At 38.8% G+C, this 19,496-nt stretch overlaps 1 protein-coding gene across 1 annotated transcript; it reads right to left on the bottom strand.

Annotated features, from left to right (window-relative positions):
- Positions 1-450: 450 nt before the first annotated feature.
- METTL3 (methyltransferase 3, N6-adenosine-methyltransferase complex catalytic subunit) lies at positions 451-15,237 on the bottom strand. The gene is made up of 11 exons (XM_045822808.1): positions 14,991-15,237; positions 5,588-5,805; positions 5,094-5,498; positions 3,749-3,924; positions 2,913-3,129; positions 2,500-2,687; positions 2,082-2,120; positions 1,815-1,923; positions 1,628-1,693; positions 1,345-1,457; positions 451-676 (listed from the first exon to the last, which is right to left on the bottom strand). The coding sequence occupies exons 1-11, from the start codon at positions 15,088-15,090 to the stop codon at positions 565-567; spliced, it is 1,743 nt and encodes a 580-aa protein (XP_045678764.1). The 5' UTR covers positions 15,091-15,237; the 3' UTR covers positions 451-564.
- Between the last annotated feature and the right edge of the window lie 4,259 nt (positions 15,238-19,496).

Raw genomic sequence — 19,496 nt, 5'->3', positions numbered from 1 at the left:
TCACTTACATAATATATAGAAGCTAATTCTCTGCACACCCTAGACAATTACTTAAAATTTAATCTAAAATGTACTTATTTCACAGTTCTTGAAAATAACCCAGGGAATAGACTAGCAAAGCCACATAGCTGTAATGGAATAAGCAAATGTTTAGAGATTGGTAGCCCTAGTGATGATAATCTGAAGTCAAGCTCAGAGTTTACCTTGAGAAGTGCTGTCCCAGAGACTCCATCCCCTTCATTACTATGTTCATGTAGTTCTAATTGCTAATCACTTTCATCCTGTATTGTATAATCAATGTTTTAATGTGTCCCACGCATTCATTTAGTTTGAACCCTTACAAACCCAATGAAGTAGGTAGTATTTCCTGTTCACATATCAGGAATCATACTGAGATTACAAGAGATTACACACTGTTAAGTGGCAAAGCCAAAATTTGATCTCAAAGTCTACAATACAAACTTTTATTTAAATAAGGAAAACAGCTATTGTATAAAATATGACTCTTTAGATGCAGCCTGCAGAGCCACAACTATGGATGCTTAGTTCTGTAAGGAAGTGATTCTATAGATTTTTAGGTTTGGAGATGATACCATCTGGATACCTCTGCTTGAACCGGGCAACCACATCAGGGTCTAGTAGGTGGATCCCATCCAGTTGGTTTCCAAGGGTGATCCTGAAGCAAGGGGAAAGATAAAACAAGCCAAAATTTCTGGAATTAAAAGGCCTTAGTATTGTCAAAAGATACATACCTTTTATTAAGACTGCCCATCATTTCATCAAATATTCGTGCCAATTCTTTTAAAATAACTTAATATTAGAATAGTATATGGGGCAGCATGACTAGTTAGGAATTGGGCACAGATTTTGGTGTTAAAACAGGCAGAATCTATTACTTAAGGGTTAATAACTGATGGCTAACCAGGTCTACTTCACAAAGTTGTTGCTGCCCATGAATATTTATTGGATAAGTAAAATCCTAGCAGCACAGACTGTTAAGGCTCTAGTAACAGGATGAAAGATGTTAAAATTGTTGACAGATTAGATCCTTAGTCACCACGAGGGGACAGACTGAAAACATCCATAGAGTAACTGAGGAGTATCTTTAGCTTCTAAGAGAGTGGAACTGAGAGAACATTGATTTGAATCCTAAAACCTGTGGGGTTTCCAATGAATGTTACAGAATTCTATGAAACAGTCTAAAATACAAGCTTAGATGATTTATGAACCCTCCAAAGCCCATTTGCAGAATACTGCAATATGATGTGAAGCTCTATGAACTTAATGTCCTTGACTATTAACAGTTTTGCCCTTGGGGGCTAGCAAGTTCTTTGGTCACCTTACCAGTTGGGTTGCACATTGTGAGGTCGTCCAAATAATTCAATCTTGCGAGTGCCAGGGGACAGTCTTTCAATCATGCCATAGATTTCATCTGGTTTATGACTGGTGGAACGAACCTAGGAAATAAAGGGTCCAGCTACTTCTAAGTTACCCAAGAGTGCAGTTCTAGCCTTTTCCATTTATGTTTAAGATCCAAATGACAAAATGTGGGACAAGAATTCCTCTGACCTCAATAACTAATACTAATTAAAATGTAGAAGCTTGGGATGCTCCAGGAAGCACATACCTCAGCTACAATCACGTCACAATCCAGACCTTGGTTGAAGCCTTGGGGATTTCCTTTGACACCAACCTGCTCACCACAGAGAAGAGATTACCTTAGGAAACCCAACATTTGAACTTTTTCTCAATAAAAAATCAAAACAATTTCTCTTTTTGGTCCACCTAATGAATTGAACCCCACTGCTGCTCACCAAGCAGTGTTCCTTCCCATGGTTTAACCAGTGACCTGTGCGGCCTGTCCGAATGATGCGTTGCAGCTGATTTGTCTTCACCCAGATAATTTCATCTACCCGTTCATAACTGTGGGACATAAAGAACTAGAGCTTTAATCACACTTCCACAGTTTAGGGGTAGTATCTACTCTACAGAGGCAGGGAATCATAGGAGAAATAAACATGTATCTCAACTATAGCAGGTATGTATTTCCCTCAAAAGAAAGCAACACTATTGCTACTTACCCCCAGAGGTTCAGACATTCTCTGCCCAACTCCATGGCCCTAGAAAGAAAGAAGGGTTAAACAGCTACTTGCATGCCCATATTTTCTCTCTCCAAGATATATGTTAAATACTGTTTGCGGTAGGCCTTCAGTGAACATTTACATGCGTGACACCATTTGGGCAACAGGATGGACCTAAGAATATAAAGATAAAACAGTAACTATTCTTAATGGCCTTACCTTTCACAATGAACAAATGAAGAGTTAAATAGAACTCAAGTTATGATTTGTTATAAATAGCATTAGTTCTCAGGAGGAAAAAAGGCTGACCCAGTCATATATTTAGTAGCATGTATAGGAAAACCCAGGATTTTATCCCCACCCAGTACTCACTCTGTACTATATCTGCCCATAACTATGTATCTTTGAACTGTATTACCTGCCTGTGACCCAGAGGAAGAGAAAGCCATCATCCTGCAGTACTGGTATGTTGAGCCTGCGCATCTCATCATCTGTCAGGGTCCCATAGGGCAGCTCCATGTGAATATCCCAGGGTGGGTCAGCCATCACAACTGCAAACTTGCCCAAGATACTGACGTCCAGGTAGCGGATATCACAACAGATCCACTGCATGAGGTGGCATTTGGTCATCTTCCCTTCCTCCACTCTCAGATTCATGGCCCCAGTCCCTCTTTTCCATTTGATTTTCCTACTCCCTTATAAGCATATCTGTCCCACTCCATTCCCAATCAGCAAGATAAGATTACTAATTATGCCCTGCTTTCCTACATGCTTGGCTGCCCTATTAGATTAAGTTCATAAATTGAGATAAGGTTCTGAGCTGACAGATACCTGAGGTGGGAAGAGTCGATCTGCACTGGAGTCACCTCCAACACTCTGTGTAAGAGCAAGCTCCTGGCTTGGTGTATGGTCTTTGCTCCCAGGAGCCTCAGGATCCATGCAAGCATCAATTTCATAGTGAACATATTTGCAGGTATCCATGTGGAAACATGTGTTAAGGAAAGAGCAATCACCTAATGATTCATCAGTGTGTTTATTGATGATTCGTCTGGGGAAATAAAAATGGAGAATCAGGATCGAGATGATGTTCCAGAGTAGAGCCCACAGTTCAAGTCCAAATTGGTTCAAAGTTCCCTATCTCTTCCCCTCTCCTAATTTTCTATCTTTAGAGCTTCCTCCAAGAGTTTTCAGAGAAGGGGGAGGTAGGTGACATGGAAATCCATAATTCATACTGAACAAGAGTTTTAATCATTCTCTGAGCAAAGACATAACTCACTTATGGAAGGAAGGGCTTGCTGGTTATAGTAGTATAACACTGACCTAAGAATCCAGAGTCCTGTTACTCCTAAGATTATCTTCCTTCCAAAGAGCTTTAACTTCCATTGGGGCTCAGAGACAGAGATGCCTTGCTATTGTAAGAAAGGGGCATTAAAAAAGACAACTGGCATTTATTTGGAAGTCCATTCATTTATTTATTTGTACTCCCTCCCACAGAACACTACTTCTAGAAGTATACTGCAGAGTCCAGAGGTCTTATACAAACCATGTTAAAACCATTTAATAACAGGGTTAAACCCTAGGGCATAACCCCAATGACTGGAAACAATGTGCTGAAAAGGAACGACTGCTCCCAGGGACCCACCCCACCCATTTCCCTCCCAAAAGACCTGAAGTGAAGCTTGCGACAAGGCCGATCAGCATCACTGGCTTTCATGCACTCCTCCTTGGTTCCATAATCACAGAATTCTTGCACTTGGGCTCGACCTCGTGACCGAAACTTTTCAACAATGGATTGTTCCTTGGCTGTTGTAGTATTTAATAGCTCTAGGATCTCCTGGCTGACCTGTGACAAGAAGCCTTAGACTTAACAGGGTTTGTAGGTAAAATTAGCCTTAAATCACCTCTGTAAATTCTACTTGACAATAATGCCTACGAAAACCACTCACATTAGGTACTGAACCAAGGCACAATGTGAAGCACTTTACTGTTTAGGATGATACTCTGGTTATCCTCACATTACAGATAAGAAGACTAAGGCTCAAAAGAAGTTAACTTGTTAAAGTCACCCAGTTAGAAGTAGCAAATGGACGAGAACTTATATGGGTCCAATATTTACACTGAGAACCACTATACAGTTAAGTTGTCAACACCATCGATAGGTTCTTTGACTAAGTGAAATAGTGTGTAACAAAACCAATTTCACTACAGGATAATTGATATATACAAAAGTTAAGTTCCTAAGGTCTCTCATCAGTGCTATGACAAAATAGCATTACAGGAAAGGACTGTATTTGAGGACCTGCTGTACGGTCAATTCACATTGTTTAATCAATGTCCATAATTATTGGTCCATATGACTACCTTTCAGTATTCATTGCCATTCATCTCCTTCTATTATTACTTTTGTATTTGGATTTCTCTTCTTTTTCAATTTTATTGATTTTTAGAGAGAATGGAAGGGGTGGGTAGAGAGAGAAAAAAAATAGCAATTTGTTATTCCATTTATTTATGCATTCATTGGCTGACTCTTCTATGTGCCCTGACTGAGGATCGAATCTGAAACCTTGGCGTATTAGAACAATGTTCTAACTAACTGAGCTACCCAGCCAGGGCTGGATTCCTCTTCTTTTTATTTCATGATTTTTCCAAACAGATCCAATGACAAAGACTCTCTAAATCAGAGTTTCTCAACATTGGCATTACTGACATTTTGGGCTTGATAATTCTTTGTTGTGTGGGAGTTGTCCTACTACAACTGTAGGATGTTCAGCAGCATCCCTTGTTTCTCACCCACTAGATGCCTACATCACTCCCCTGTGTTGTGACAACTAAAAAATGTCTCCAGACATTGCCACATCCTCTTCAAGGAGGGAGGACAAAATCATCCCCAGTTGAGAACCGCTGCTCTAAGCCTTCAGCTCTAAGAATTGTTCCTTGTCCTAGAGGTAAATTCCTTTCAACCAAAGCTATAATTGAAAGTATATGTGTGAAAGCATTTCCATCTGCCCCTACCTTCTTGCTCTGTTGTTCCTTAGTAGACTGTTGGTTCAGAAGGCTTTCTATCTCCAGATCAACATCTGAGGCAGCATGTTTCCTTGATTTTTTCGTTGGCTCCTTGGCTGCTTCTGACGCTGAAGAGGCCAGACCAGAGGCTAAGGAGCTAGCAAAGGCAGCTACTGTGGTCGAATCCTGTTCTGCACGCCGCTTCTGCCCTGTGCTAGTCCCTGTTACCTCCCCAGGGCCTTTCTTTTCTGCCACAGCACCCATCATGGCAGAGAGCTTGGAATGATCAGCATAGGTCACAAGAGTAGGATGTGCATCATCTTGTAGGAGACCTCGCTTTACCTCAATCAACTCCTGAGCTGCAAACTTCTGTAGGAGGCTTTCCACCCCATCTTGAGTAGCAGGTGCATCTGGCTAGGGAAGGAGGAGAGGGCAATAAGACACTGACCATGAACTAGAGAAAAGAAATGGTAGATCCCAATCCTGTCTTATCAGGTCATTACCGTGGATATGGCAAGACAGATGGACACAGCATCGGTGGGCAATGTTAGGGCTAGATCAGAGAGGTGGTGTAGCAACTTCTTCTCCAATTCAGGGTCTGTAGCTAATTCAGGAACTGCTGAAGCTGTGCTGGGCTTAGAGCCACCAGAAGTGGGTACAATAGGCACTGGGCTGTCACTGCGAAAAGTCGGAGACAGTGCTGCCTCTGGATTCCGTAGATCTAGTAACAAAGAGAATGTAAACTGAAAAAGGGCAATCACTGTCAGTCTATATATTCCTCAGGAATCAAGTTCTCCAGCATTCACAGCATACAGTTCTTTAATTTCATGCAGGAAATCCTCTAACCAAATTTAACACTACATAACTTTTCCTCAATCATGTTTAAGCATTCACTGCTTTGCCAGGATAATCCTCGATTTTCTGGGAACAGCTTGCCTTTTTTTTTTATTGGATCAGAGTTTTCCTAATTCCTTGTCCCTGCTGTGCTTCAAAGGAAATAAATTAGAAGCATGGTAGATTTAAATATCCATACCACCCGCATTCAAGTCACTCTAAATGACAACTGATATAATCAACCTGAATTTATAAGCCAGAAATATTTTCATAAGCTGTGATTAAATCTTTTTGAGGAATGGAGTTTGAATTTTTATGAATTAAGGCCACTGGTCATCAGAAGGTACATCAAATGACAGTGTTAGAGGTTAGAATGATGTGACCTTTAACAACAAACACAAAAATCTTAAAAAACTTTGCTGAAGCCTAGTCACAAAATGATATTTCCTGACTGCATTTGTATCACCTTCTCTTCTAATTCATAAGGTGGGTAGCCATCATAACCTTAATAAGACTTAAGAAACTAAAATTAAGACAAAAAATTGCCTTTGGGAAAGCCTAGTATCTGTGCTTATTTAGTTAAAATATAAATAAAATATTAAACTCACAACCTATCCTGGAATTCTGTTAAATTAAATATCATAAGATAAAAATGAGCCATTAGTTTACATTTAGAAATATTCTGGTTACTTGGAAATTTCTACTCTAATGGAACTGACTTGAGTAAATTTTTTTAAAGATTTCATTTATTTATTTTTAGAGGAAGAGGAAGAGAGTGAGAAACATCAATGTATGGTTGCCCCACATACCCTCTACTGGGGACCCAGCCTGCAATCCAGGCATGTGCCCTGACTGGAAATCAAACTGGCAACCCTTTGGTTCACAAGCTGACACTCAATCCACTGAGCCACATCAGCCAGGGCTGACTTTAGTAAAAATTGACTCAGAAATTCCAAGGACAATGGAGCTGAATGAACTACACCAAACACCTTGCTGGAATAGTTACATTTTATGAAAATAAGTTACACCCTATTTGGAAAATAGACTTCATGATTCCGTATTACCTGGAATGTTAAGTAAGTGACATAACTTTCTTCACCTTGCCTATGATTCTTCTACATTCTGCTGAATCTTAAAGAGACCAGAACTCAGACGAACTCATAAAAATTCCCTGGTTTTGACAAAGAGATGTTACAAACACAGAAGGGTCATGGAAGCACTCTGAAGGTCAGGGTGAGAGTTTGAGAGCAACTGACTTAAGCAAAAAATGTGTATTAAATATATTGACAACATTTAGGTTGTTTCACATCTTGGCTACTGGAAATAATCCTGCAGTGAACATGACTGTGCAGGTATCTCTCCAAGATCCAGGATCCTGATTTCAATTATTTTGATTACCCAGAAGTGGAATTGCTGGAGCTTATGGCAATTGTACTTTTTTTTTTGAGGAACCTCTATATTGTCTTCCATAATAGCTATCTCAATTTACATTCCCACCAGTAGTGAATCAGGGTCCCCTTTTCTCTTTACCAACATTTGTTATCTTTTCATTTTTTAATAATAGTCACCCTAAGAATTATGGGGTAATATCTCATTATGGTTTTGATTTGCATTTCCCTAGTGATTAGTAATGGTGAATATCTTTTCATATACCTGCTGATCATCTATATGTCTTTTGTGAAGACCTATTACAAACTGATTTTGCTTGTTTCTTGCCCATGTAACTTAAAAGAAAATAATGAAAGTGTCATTGATTAAAATAAATGCCAAGTTATTCCAAGATTTCAAATTTTCAGCATTTCAAAAACATTCCTATTTATATAGTTTAATCAGAATTCTGTTTGGGAACATACTTATTCACTACCATATTATTTTTCATTACTGCCACACACACACACACACACACACACACACACAGAGTTCTTGAGCTACTTGGCTTAAATATGCAATGATACCACAGTATTTTTTTATAAATGTTTTCTCCATTAACTTTATTTTAAATGAAGCCAGGAGTGAATAGTTCAAGGGAAAAAAGCAATCCATTTAACATGGTTATATCTGTTATTATGATATTTAAAATAACTATATAAATTTGGTTAGATGTCAATGCTCTCAATTTCTTTCATAAAGATTTCTATCAACTTTTCATATAAGTTATTTGCTATTTCTAAAACAAACTACACTTTTTAATCTAAACTTTATACACCTTATCAAAAATTATTTCATTGAGAAAAATAGTGATTTTACTCCAGGTTTAGGGTCAATAAACTGAAAATGTGCTTTTTTAAGAAATCAAATTTATTAAAGTAACATAGGTTAATAACATTATATGTCTCAGGTACACAACTTTATAATACAAGATAGATCTGTATAGTTCATTGTGTGTTCAAGAAAATGTGTTTTTATAATTAACCTACTCATACTATTAAGGATGTAATCACATAAACATTATACTTTCTCCAATTAGTGACCAAATTTAGATGTTCTTTGAGTAATGTATAATTTTTCTTAAAATGAGCAAGAAGTCTATAAAATAAACCACTTTAATATATATTTTCAATCTCTATAAACAGATATTGACTTTTTTTCTCTTTTGTAATTTGACTAATCACTTGTTTTAATACAGCTCTTTAAAATATCTCTTTTAAGGTTAGTGGAAGGAGAGGGATCTTGTTCAATGTTGTGAACAAAATTTAACAGCTAATTAATGCAACTGCAATTTATGAATGGGCTTTAGCAACTCTGTGAATTCCATGAGGTCACATGCAAATTTTTGTATGTTTGCATGTACATGAATAATAATACGTATGTATATATACATTTGGGGAAATCATTCTAATGTTTTATCATTCTTAAAGTAGGGTAATATCTAGCCCTGGCTGGTGTAGCTCAATGGATTGAGTGTGAGCCTGTGAAGCAAAGGGTCACCGGTTTAATTCCCAGTCAGGGCACTTGCTTGGGCTGCAGGCCAGATCCCCAGTAGGGGGTGCGCAAGAGGCAATCGTACACTGATGTTTCTCTCCCTCTCTTTCTCCCTTCCTTCCTCTCTCTCTAAAAATAAATAAATAAAACCTTAAAAAAAAGTGGGGTAATGTCCAGAACATGAACAAGAACAGCTGGGTTCCAACTCCAAAAAGGATTTGTTCATTATTAATTCAGTGTATTTACTGACTATTTCTACTGTGCCGACACTCTGCTTCTAATGAAAACTGTATGTGTTGTGTTCAGCAAAGTAATACATAATACTTGATTCCATGCTTTGGTTACAAGCTCCACTGCATATAAACAAAGCATTAGCTTGAAGATATAAAACCAAAGTCAGTCTACTAATTTGCTGACTCCTATAATATATCAACATCTACATGCAATCTTCAATCTCATTAATGAAGTAAGTATATTGAGCAGTTCACATATTTACCATGTGCTAAGCTTTGCCAAATCTATTTTGTTTAAATTAAAATAAAGATTATCAAAAATTATTTCATTGAGAAAAATAGTGAGCAGTTCAAATATTTACCATGTGCTAAGCTTTGCCAAGTCTATTTTGTTTCAATTAAAATAAAGATTTATTAAAAGTAATAATCTTCATTTCAAAAAGCTATACTTGATCTCTATGAAAAATAGTATAGTGGTTCCTCAAAAAATTGAAAATAGAATTACAGTTATGCCCCATTTTTTAAAAAAATCCTCCCCCAAGGATATGTTTATTGATTTGATAGAGAGAGAAACATCATGTGAGAGAGACATATTGACTGCTGCCTCCCCCATATACTCCAACCAAGGATCAAACCCACAACCTCGGTATGTGCCCTACTGGGGGATTGAACCCTCAACCTTTTGGTGTAAGGGAGGATACTCCAATCAGCTGAGCCACCTGACCAGGGCTGCCCTGCTATTTGAAAGTTTGCTTTACGCCACTTGGTTTTTAGGAAAGACCTACATTAGTACTTATTTTTGCTAACTAAAAGAAATCCAGAGATTTTTGCTTTTATGAAAAAAGACAAAAAGTGAAAGTGGCCTGATATGTTTTAAGCTAACTGCTTCTTCACTTTAAGCCATTTTGTCTTAGAAAAGGTTTCATAGGAACACTCTACTTTCAGATAATGGAGAAACTTGTACGATATGATCCAGCATTTCCAATTCTGGGTATATACCTCCAAGATTTGAAAAATGTCTCAAAAACATACTTGTACACCCATTTTGACAGCAGTATTATTCACAATCACTAAAAGGCAGAAGCAACCTAGTGTTTACCGATGACTAAATGGATAAATAAATGTGGTATAAACATGCAGTAGAGTATTATTTAGCCTTAAAAAAGAAATTCTGGCATATGCTACAACACAGATGAACCTTGATGACATTTTGCTAAGTGAAATAAGCCAGTCATAAAAAGACAAATACTTTACAATTCTACTCATAGCTATCTAGAGTAGTCAAACTCATAGAAACAGAATGTAGAATGGTGGGTTGCCACAAACTAGCAGGCAGGAAGAATAGGGAGTTATTGCTGAACAGGTACAGAGTTTCGGTTTACAAGATAAAAAAATTCTGAACATTGGTTGCCCAACAATGTGACTGTACTTCAAACTACAGAACTGTATAATTAAAAATGGTTAAGATGATAAATTGCATATTATGCATATTTTGACAAAATTTTAAAAAGTTGCGCTTTAAAATGACAAGTTAACAAAGGTCTCCCAATGATTCTTTGGCTGTACTATTTTGCATTCATTAATGACATGGATACATTTTAGTCATTTAATATCCTTGTCTTTTAACATTGAGCTCAGTAGTAAACAATTTCAAGTATGACATTTCAGTAATGCTATAAAAACCAGAGTGGTAGGAAAATTTTTATTTCCTGTGAGAAAAAAAAAACCCTGATTGATGTGAACTTTAACCATGTATTTTGAATTATCTTACATAACAACTTGATTAGTAAACTAATAAAGTATATTTCACAACATTTTCCTAAGGTTCCTAATGAAAGAAATATATTCTTTGGAATAATCAAAATAATTGAAAGAAAGAGCAGTGACAGGCTGGATTAATTTGTGTTTCACTTCCACCTATTCTCATAGTACAAAATGGGCCAGCCAAGGCTCTGGGACAGAAGACAACATATATTTAATCACAATCTCAAAATACTTTCATAGGAGTTTTAACCATATTATTAGGTAGATGTATTAGGATTCTTAACCACATATAATCAAGATGGACACATAACCCAAGAGGTACTTATATCCAAAAAAAGAAAATTACATTCAAGGGAGAATACAATCTCATTAAAATTATTAAACATGCTTAGCAGGGATCTGGATGAAATTAAGGCTCCAGTGGTTAAGTCTCCACATGGCACAAAGTTTGGTTAATACTAAAGTATGGTTAGTAACCACGAAAAAGTGAAGTGGAAGTTAAAATGACCAAGAGTAATTAGAATCATCCACATAAAGAATAGGAATTTAGAAATGAAGAAGTGTAAAGAAGTATCGTGAGGAACAATTATATCCAAAAACAAACAAAACTACAGATGTCATTTGTCACAAAAATGATAAAGATAAAGCTGAACACAAAGTAGTCAAAGATGCAATACACTGGTGTTATGATTTTTTAAAAATTTTGTAGATCACTTTGTTAAAGGAAACAACTACTTGAATCCTCAGGTCTCCCTTTACAGATTGCTGCTGATGTAAAGAAAACAAATTTTTCTATACTGAAATTAAAAAACTATCCCTACAAGAAATGTGCTTACGGCTGTCACATCTTTCTACATGCAAACGAGGCCCAGAGGACTTAAAATAGAATGATAGACTATCCATGTGTAGGGGCAGGGGCGGGGGAAGTGACAGAACAAACTACATACATTACCTCTTACTGAAATATGTACACTGAAAACTCAATAATCTAGTGTCCAAAAGTATCAACTGACAAGTTTCTAGTTATAAAATAGAACCATTAGCCCCTCTACTTTTTTGCTGATTAAGCAACTCACTAGGATGGCCCACATCCCACTGCTGCTTTCCTAATGACCACTTGAAGGACATGTGCAACAGGCTCCATAGAACAGATGTTTCTCCCACATCTCTCAAATATTACCCAAGTATGATCTGTTTTGCTACAATGTACTTATTCAATGCAAAACAGCTCATATGCAATGGGTAAATAAGGGAATGTCAGAATAACATGAAAAACTCATTGGTTCAGCCCTGACCCATGTGGCTCATTTGGTTGGACATTGTTCCCTAAAGTGAGGGGTCCCTGGATTTCCAGTCAGGACACATGCCTGGGTTGCGGGTTTGATCCCCCGTCTAGGTGCATTAAGAGAGGTAACAGATCAATGTTTCTTTCCCTCTCTTTCTCCTTCCCTTCCCCTCTCTCTAAAAATAAATAAGTAAAATCTTTAAAAAACACTTGTTGGTTCACACATGATTTTTCTCATCATATTTATGTTTTGAAGAGGTCAGGAGCAAATATTCTAATAGTTAAAGAAAAAATTGGCAAAATATGAACACCTTAAGGAATAAAGGTCTCAAAACCTACAGAATGCCTTTTTAAAAAAATTAAGTGGTTGATTTGATGGTTTCCAGAAATGCTACACTTGCCCTGGCTGGTGTGGCTCAATGGGTGTGGGACAGGCAACCACACACTGATATTTCTCTCCCTCTCTTTTTCCCTTCTTTCCACTCTCTAAAATAAATAAATAAAATCTTTAAAAAATAAGTGCTACACTTTGCACTGTGTTAAGCTATCTGGGAAGCTACCTATTGCCAGTCTAGAGGAAGAAACAGCAAAGGCATTTCCCTTGACTAAACAAAAAGATTCATGAATAAAAGCAAAAGTAGGAGCCCCATAGTATAGGCTATGGGGATGGGATGACTTTAATTATAAGTCAAAACACCAAGGGAAATTTAACTATGCTAAAGCATTTGTAGTAATATATTATAAGGGCTCTAAACCTATTTTTTCTACAAGCTCTATTTTTATTTTTTAATTTTGTTACTTATTTTTTCTTTCAGAAACATTAACTTGTTGTTCCACTTATTCATAAATTCATTGGTTGATTCTTGTACATGCCCTGACCAGGGATTGAACCCAGAACCTTGGCGTATCAGGATAATGCTCTAAGCTACTGAACTAACTGGCCATTGTTTATTTTTTTTTTTACTTTTTATTGAATTTATTGTGGTGATATTGGTTAATAAAATTACATCAGTTTCAGGTGTACAATTCTACAATACATCATCTGTATATTGTTTTGTGTTCACCACCCAAGCCCAGCAATTTTTAATGCAGGCTTTTGCAGAAAACAAAGTTTTTCAGGAACACACACCAATATATAGTAGAAATGCCTCTAATCGTATCCTTTCAGAATGCTGTTCTTGAAAAAGCTGATGAAATACTTAAGCCCAGTAAGATGAGTCTACGATAAATTAAGAAGTAATTGGGGGTCCTGGCCCACTAGCTCAGTAGGTTAGAGTATTGTCCCCATACACTAAGGTTGCGGATTTCATCCCCAGTCAGGGCACAGACAAGGCATGTACAAGAATCAACCAATGAATGTATGAATACGTGAAACAACAAATTGACATTTCTCTCTCTCTCTTTTCCTCCCCCTTCTAACATCAATAAATTTTTTAAAAAAATCAATTAGGTCATTTGTCTATGACAGTGGTATAATTGTTATATTTTTCATCTAAAATTGATATGCATAAATAAAACACTCTGAAACAGAGGATACCAAAAAATAAGAAAAATAGAGAAAACTGGATCTACAAGAGGTCAAAGAAACTGAAGTTTATATATAGAGAAAAAGATTCTTGGTTAATTCAGTAACTTCTCCAATGCTTGCTTGCCTACTAATTAATCCTTGATTATAGGACTTGCATGTACTTCTTCCTGCCCTTCTTTTTAATTATCTAAGTCCTAGATAGCCCTCAAAACCAAATTCCAAATGCCAAGTCCTCCATAATGCTTTCACTGACTAAACCAACTTTGTTACTACTCCTTTCCTTGTACTCATTGTGTACTCATACATTTGGCATTTTACATGCATCATATTGTATTTAAGTTTTTTATAAGCATCAATACTTTATCCCCAACTAAATTTCAAATTCCTTGAGGGTAGGCTCAATGTCATGCTTATTTTCGTCTAACTAGACTCATGTACACTGTAAAAATGCAGTAGGTATTTGTTTGGTTATAATGGTATGAGAGTTATGCCAGGACGTCTTCTAGTTCCACAGGCCAGAATATGGGCATGGACATTATATGTATCAAGACAAGACTTAGTGATGGATTCAAATATATGGAGAAACACATAGCTTGGACCCAAGCTACTACAATAGTAGTACAGAGGTTCACTATTCTTATAGATCTTTTTAATTGCTTTGCCTTAAATAATTCAAGGATTGTGCTGGGAATGGGTGGTGGGTAGGACTTGAAAATCTTTTGAGGTTTCTTGTTTAAGACTGTGACACAGGTGGTAAGGACCAGTAATTTAAAAACAAAAAACAAATGTTTTCAGATTCTTACTCAGTACGTAAATGACTGAAACAATGTCAGTTCCTCAACTCTTTTAGCAACAATGAGTGCCAACTCCGTTTGGGCCACTGAGATTGGCACTGTGGATGGTAAGGTTCAGGGCTTGCTCTTACGGTGCCCACAGTCGCAAAGAAAAGCCCACTTACAAACCAGCACCAGAACCTTGGGAATAACAAAACGCCATGGGAGCAACAACAAAACAGGGTTTTCAGATCAAGGAACGAGGCTGAGAAACCTAACAAACGCGACGTTCCTGGAGACTTAAGAGGAATTGGCCAGGGGACGGGGTGGTGCCCAGGCGTTAGTCCCGGGAAAGCGAACTGACAGAACCAAGGCCCGGGGTGAGAAGGAACCTCTACTACTTGCAGGAAGGCGAAGCGTCTGAGCTGCTGCGAGAAATCAAGTACCAATGCACTAGCCGTTAAAAAAAAAAAAAAAGGCTACCTCGAGGAGGGCGTACACTTGGGAGCTTTTTCTCCGGGGTTCCCTCCCACCAACCCTAGGAACGGACCGTGACCCGCGCCTCACCCAAGTGCCCCGAGTCCTGCTTCCGCCTTCGCTGCAGCCTCTCCCGCAGCGAGTCCAGTTGTTTTTTGTGGGCCTGAATAGAGCTCCACGTGTCCGACATCCTAGTCTTCCAGGCTGGACAAGTCTCGAATCAGGCGCGGCTGACTAGCACCTCCCAGCTGCAGCTCCAGGAAAAACAAAACAAAACAAAACAAAAAAAAAACAAAAGAAACAATTTCACACGGGCACCCAAAGGCTAACCGGAAAGTGATCGGCAGATGCGCTAGGATGGAAAGTCACTTCCGGTTTAGCGCTAGCTTTGAAGCTAAAACAGGAACCATCTTAGGAGTTGGCAGGATGGGGGATTGTTTTGTTGTTGTTTGGCGCTCTCTAGTGCTTTCGGGTGCAATGAGACTGTGGTTGCCATGTTGGTGTCTGGCAGAGCGGCCATGTTGCTTATAGGCGCGCATGCGGCCATGTTGAATATAAGATGAGTCTCCAGAGATGATGGGAAGACAGTGCTGTAGAACAGCACGTGTAGTACAGATGTTTAAAGTGAAAGATCACTGCGCTAACCAGTGTGGCTTGGTGGGTTGGGCGTCCTCCAGAAAGGTTGCTGGTTCAACTCCTGGTCAAGGCACACGCCTAGGTTGTGAGTTCCATTCCTGGGTGGGGGATTGGGGTAAATAGAAGGGCGATAGCTATTTTCTCCCTCTTCCTCCCTCCCCCTTTATCTAAAAAAAAAAATGTATTTTGTTTTGGTTTTTAATGAAGGATCACTAATTCTCGTGATAGTTTGATAGCGTTTCCACTGAAGGTGATGTAAGTGATGTGAGACAGGATAGTAAGAAGCTAGGTAAATTCCTTGGCAAGTGGAATAGGGAAAGTGAGACAGACAGCTGAATTGGCCAAGCACTATCTAGGCCTCAGTTGTATATCCACTCCAGGCCCAGAAAAGTAGCAAAAACCAGGTGGGTGATGCCAGGACCAGCTGCAATGACCAAGGACCCCCTGCCTTGGCACTGGCCAATCAGTAGGAATCGTGACCCTGAAAGAGTACACCTGGAAAACTGAACAATATTCTGCTGAAACCCTCCCCTAATACCTTCCCTAAGGTTCTTACTTGTAAGAGAGAGCTAAAGTCTCAGACAAAGGGCCCAGGGCCCTCTGGGGAGCAGCCTACTCCATTCCCTTCCCTATTGGTTAGTAGCCTATTGTAACTAAGTGTTTGATGATAGGAATTTCAATTAGCTGACAACCTAGTTATGGATAGCAATCAAAAGGAAGGGGTGAATATGAACAGGGGCTATTGAGAAAAAACATGTATGTGTGTGGAATGTGGCAGTTACACCCATTCGGTAAATATTCACTGAGTGACTAATATGTGCTAGGTACTGTAGAGATTTAGTAGTGATTAAAATATTCATTTCCATCTCATTTTCTGAATTTAAGTTACTTAGTATGTAATTTACACTGAGATCTGTCTTTTGAGATGTGTAGCTTTGTATGAACCTAGAAGTAGAGGATACAGAAGTGAATATGCACACACATGAGCATCTCTGGACATTTAGTTCTCAGGATTATACTTAATGAGAAGCAAAAATGCTATCTTCCTAGTTGAAAAACTCTTGAGAAAGCTGGCTAATGTGAGATCATGAAAGACTGCTCAAGGACACTACTCTACCAAAGAGGTTTTGCTTCCTTAATAACCTTGGTCTAGCAACTACCTTCAAAAAATTTAACCAGGAATGCTTTTGTACTTTTATTCAGAATGTATTCTGGGTGGCCCTATGTTTAGACAAACATTATTACTAAAGTAAAATAGCCCCATTATTGCTACATTATAGAACTATTAAATTAACATTTCATTGTTCACAAATCTGAATTTCTCATTTGTTACAGCTTTCTTTCAAGGTCCTGAACATATAGAAGTGAAATATAAATTTATATAGCAGTAAATCTAATAGTCTTGGGAGAGGAAGAGAGTAATGGATATATCCTTCCAGAAGATGAAGGGGGTTGATTCACCTTCAAGTCAGAATTCTGCAGGTCAACCCCTAAACAGTATAAGCATTTTTGTCTAGGAAAGGAAAAGTTTTCTAGTAGGAGAAATTTAGTATCTGGTAGAATTTGAGATTTCTAAGTCCTGGATTGCCTTCTCTCACCTACAGATGAAGCCGAAGAAATAACACAGGAACTTCTGAAAAACAACCAGATGAAGGGCAGGTCCCAGAAGTCTTTGCTTTCACATCCACTTTGGGTAAATTATTACAGTAGTAAATTAGGAAAGTTTAGGAGCACAGGAGAGCCACTTATTTTTTGACATAGATTCATTCTAGACTCCTCATGACCAGTTTTCTACTCAAAAGAAAGCTGCTCCTTTCTTATTCAGTCTTAGTCTGCATACAGCCCTAAGCACTGCAGAGAGGAAGGAAACTCACCTAGACCTCTTCTAGTCAAAACAGAGTGTAAGCCTAGTTATGAGCAGATGAGTGCTGCAAATACTCCATTGCTTAACTTTTCTTCGTATCTGCTGTGGTAGACTTTCCCGAGTTAGCCACAACAATGCCTCCAATTCCACATGCCTTTATGCAGTGTAACTTTATCACTCTTCCTGTTAACAGGTAAAACTCATCTCCTCTCTTCTTGAATCTGAGCTGGCCTTCTGGACCAGCTTTGGCCAACAGAATGTGACAGAAGATTCTGAGTTTCAGAGCTTAGGCCTTAAGAGGCCTTGCAGCTTTTGCTTTTGTCTTTTTAGAGACATGGGTCTTCATGGATGTCCTGTTATCCTGATAAACCACTTGAAGAGAGGAGAGAGGGCGGGGGGATCCTTGAGATTGAAAGACCTTGAAGGGAAGGACATGATGGAGGATGAATCTATGAAGAAGGCTCCACCCTGGCTGGTGTAGCTCAGTGGATTGAGCTCAGGCCTGCAAACCAAAGGGTTGCTGGTTCGATTCCCAGTCAGGGCACATGCCTGGGTTGCAGGCCAGGTCCCCAGTTGGGGGCCTTGTGAGAGGCAACCGATGTCTCTCACACTGATGTTTCCCTCTTCCTCCCTTCCCCTCTTAAAAAAAAAAATCTGTAAAAAAATGGGTCAGTAGATTCTACACCATGTTGGGAGTGAAAAGTTGAAATCTCTGAGAAGCAGATGCCAAGACAGAATTAGGAGTACACGTTTTACTGGGGAATAACAGTTGTAAAAAGGGGGTAGAGAGTAAAATTGGATAGAGATAGCTATCAAACTATAAAGACCTGACAAAGCCTCTGCCAGCCCGATGGGGAGTTGCTGAGAAAAAATTGCTCATTAGAGTCCCATGTTCTATGGGAATGGCTAGGCCCCTGTACACTTACCACCTTGTTCTGACATTGGCCAGAGACTGGTGAGGAGTGGGACAGCCAGAAGCTGTCAGCTAACCAGGCTTTTCACAGGCAGGTAGCCATTTTATTCTTAAAGGGATGCCTCTGAAGCAGCACATCACCATATCTGCCAAAGGAGACTCAGCTCAGTGTACCAAAGGGTCACTGGTTCAATTCCCAGTCAAGGCACAAGCCTAGGTTTCGGGGCCAGGTCCCCAGTAGGGGGTGTGTGAAAGGCAACCACACACTGATGTTTCTCTCCCCCTTTCTCTTTCCCTTCCTCACTCTCTAAAAATAAATAAAATCTTTAAGAGAAACATCAATGTTGCCTCTTATACACCCCCTACTGGGGACCTGGACCACAACCTAGGCATGTGCCCTGAGAATAGTACCAGCAACCTTTTGGTTCACAGGGTGGCACGCAGTCCACTGAGCCACACCAACTAGGGTGCTTGTAGAGGTTCTTAAATGGTCACTGCATCGGTCCTTAGGTTGTTGTATGGGTTGAGTTAGTATATTATAAAGTGGTTATTGTGAAAGCTAAATTTAAGAGAATTGTATGCCCCCTCACCCTTCTCTATCTTTGCACCGAGTTGGTTATTTCCCTCTGGGAACCCACAGGCCATTGTTTGTCTATTATAGTATTTACTACCAATATGTAAAAATGTTTACATTTCTCCTCTTCCTATCCTCAGCTCCCATAGGTGTCTCATTTATGACTTTTGTACTTATTCAACACTTGGTCTCTGAAAGAAAATAAATTCTCATAAATAACTGAATGAATAAGCAAAGAAACTCTCTCTCGCTTGTAACAATGATGTTTTTTATCCAACCAGTTTGAATTTTACCCACTGTTTATTTCATGTAGTATTTTGTGAGCTGACCTACGCACTTATTCCAGCAGGTTAGAATTAATTTGCCTTCCAAAAAGATGACCAAATGAAGTGATTTAGAGTGAGAAATGCCCTGGCTGGTGTGGCTCATTTGGTTGGAGTGTCATCCTGTAGACCGAAAGGTCACAGGTTTGATCCCCCATTGGGGCACATGCCTAGGTTGTAGGCTCACCTCCCAGTCATGGCACATATGGGAGGCAACCAATTGTTTCCCTTTCTAAAAGCAATGAAAAGATGTCCTTGGCTGAGGATAAAAAAAAAGTGATAAGGG

The sequence above is a fragment of the Phyllostomus hastatus genome, unplaced genomic scaffold (assembly GCF_019186645.2).
Source record: "Phyllostomus hastatus isolate PE091 unplaced genomic scaffold, TTU_PhHast_1.1 phas_scaffold_501, whole genome shotgun sequence".
Lineage (NCBI taxonomy): Eukaryota > Metazoa > Chordata > Mammalia > Chiroptera > Phyllostomidae > Phyllostomus > Phyllostomus hastatus.
This window is presented reverse-complemented; position numbering and strand designations above follow the sequence as displayed.

Excerpts from the sequence above, each read along its gene's own strand:
- METTL3 (XM_045822808.1), bottom strand. The coding sequence starts at position 15,090 with ATGTCGGACACGTGGAGCTCTATTCAGGCCCACAAAAAACAACTGGAC. Across the intron at positions 1,924-2,081 it reads GAATGTCTGAACCTCTGGGG|TTATGAACGGGTAGATGAAA; the intron begins GTAAGTAGCAAT and ends TATGTCCCACAG. Across the intron at positions 677-1,344 it reads CACAATGTGCAACCCAACTG|GATCACCCTTGGAAACCAAC; the intron begins GTAAGGTGACCA and ends CCCTTGCTTCAG.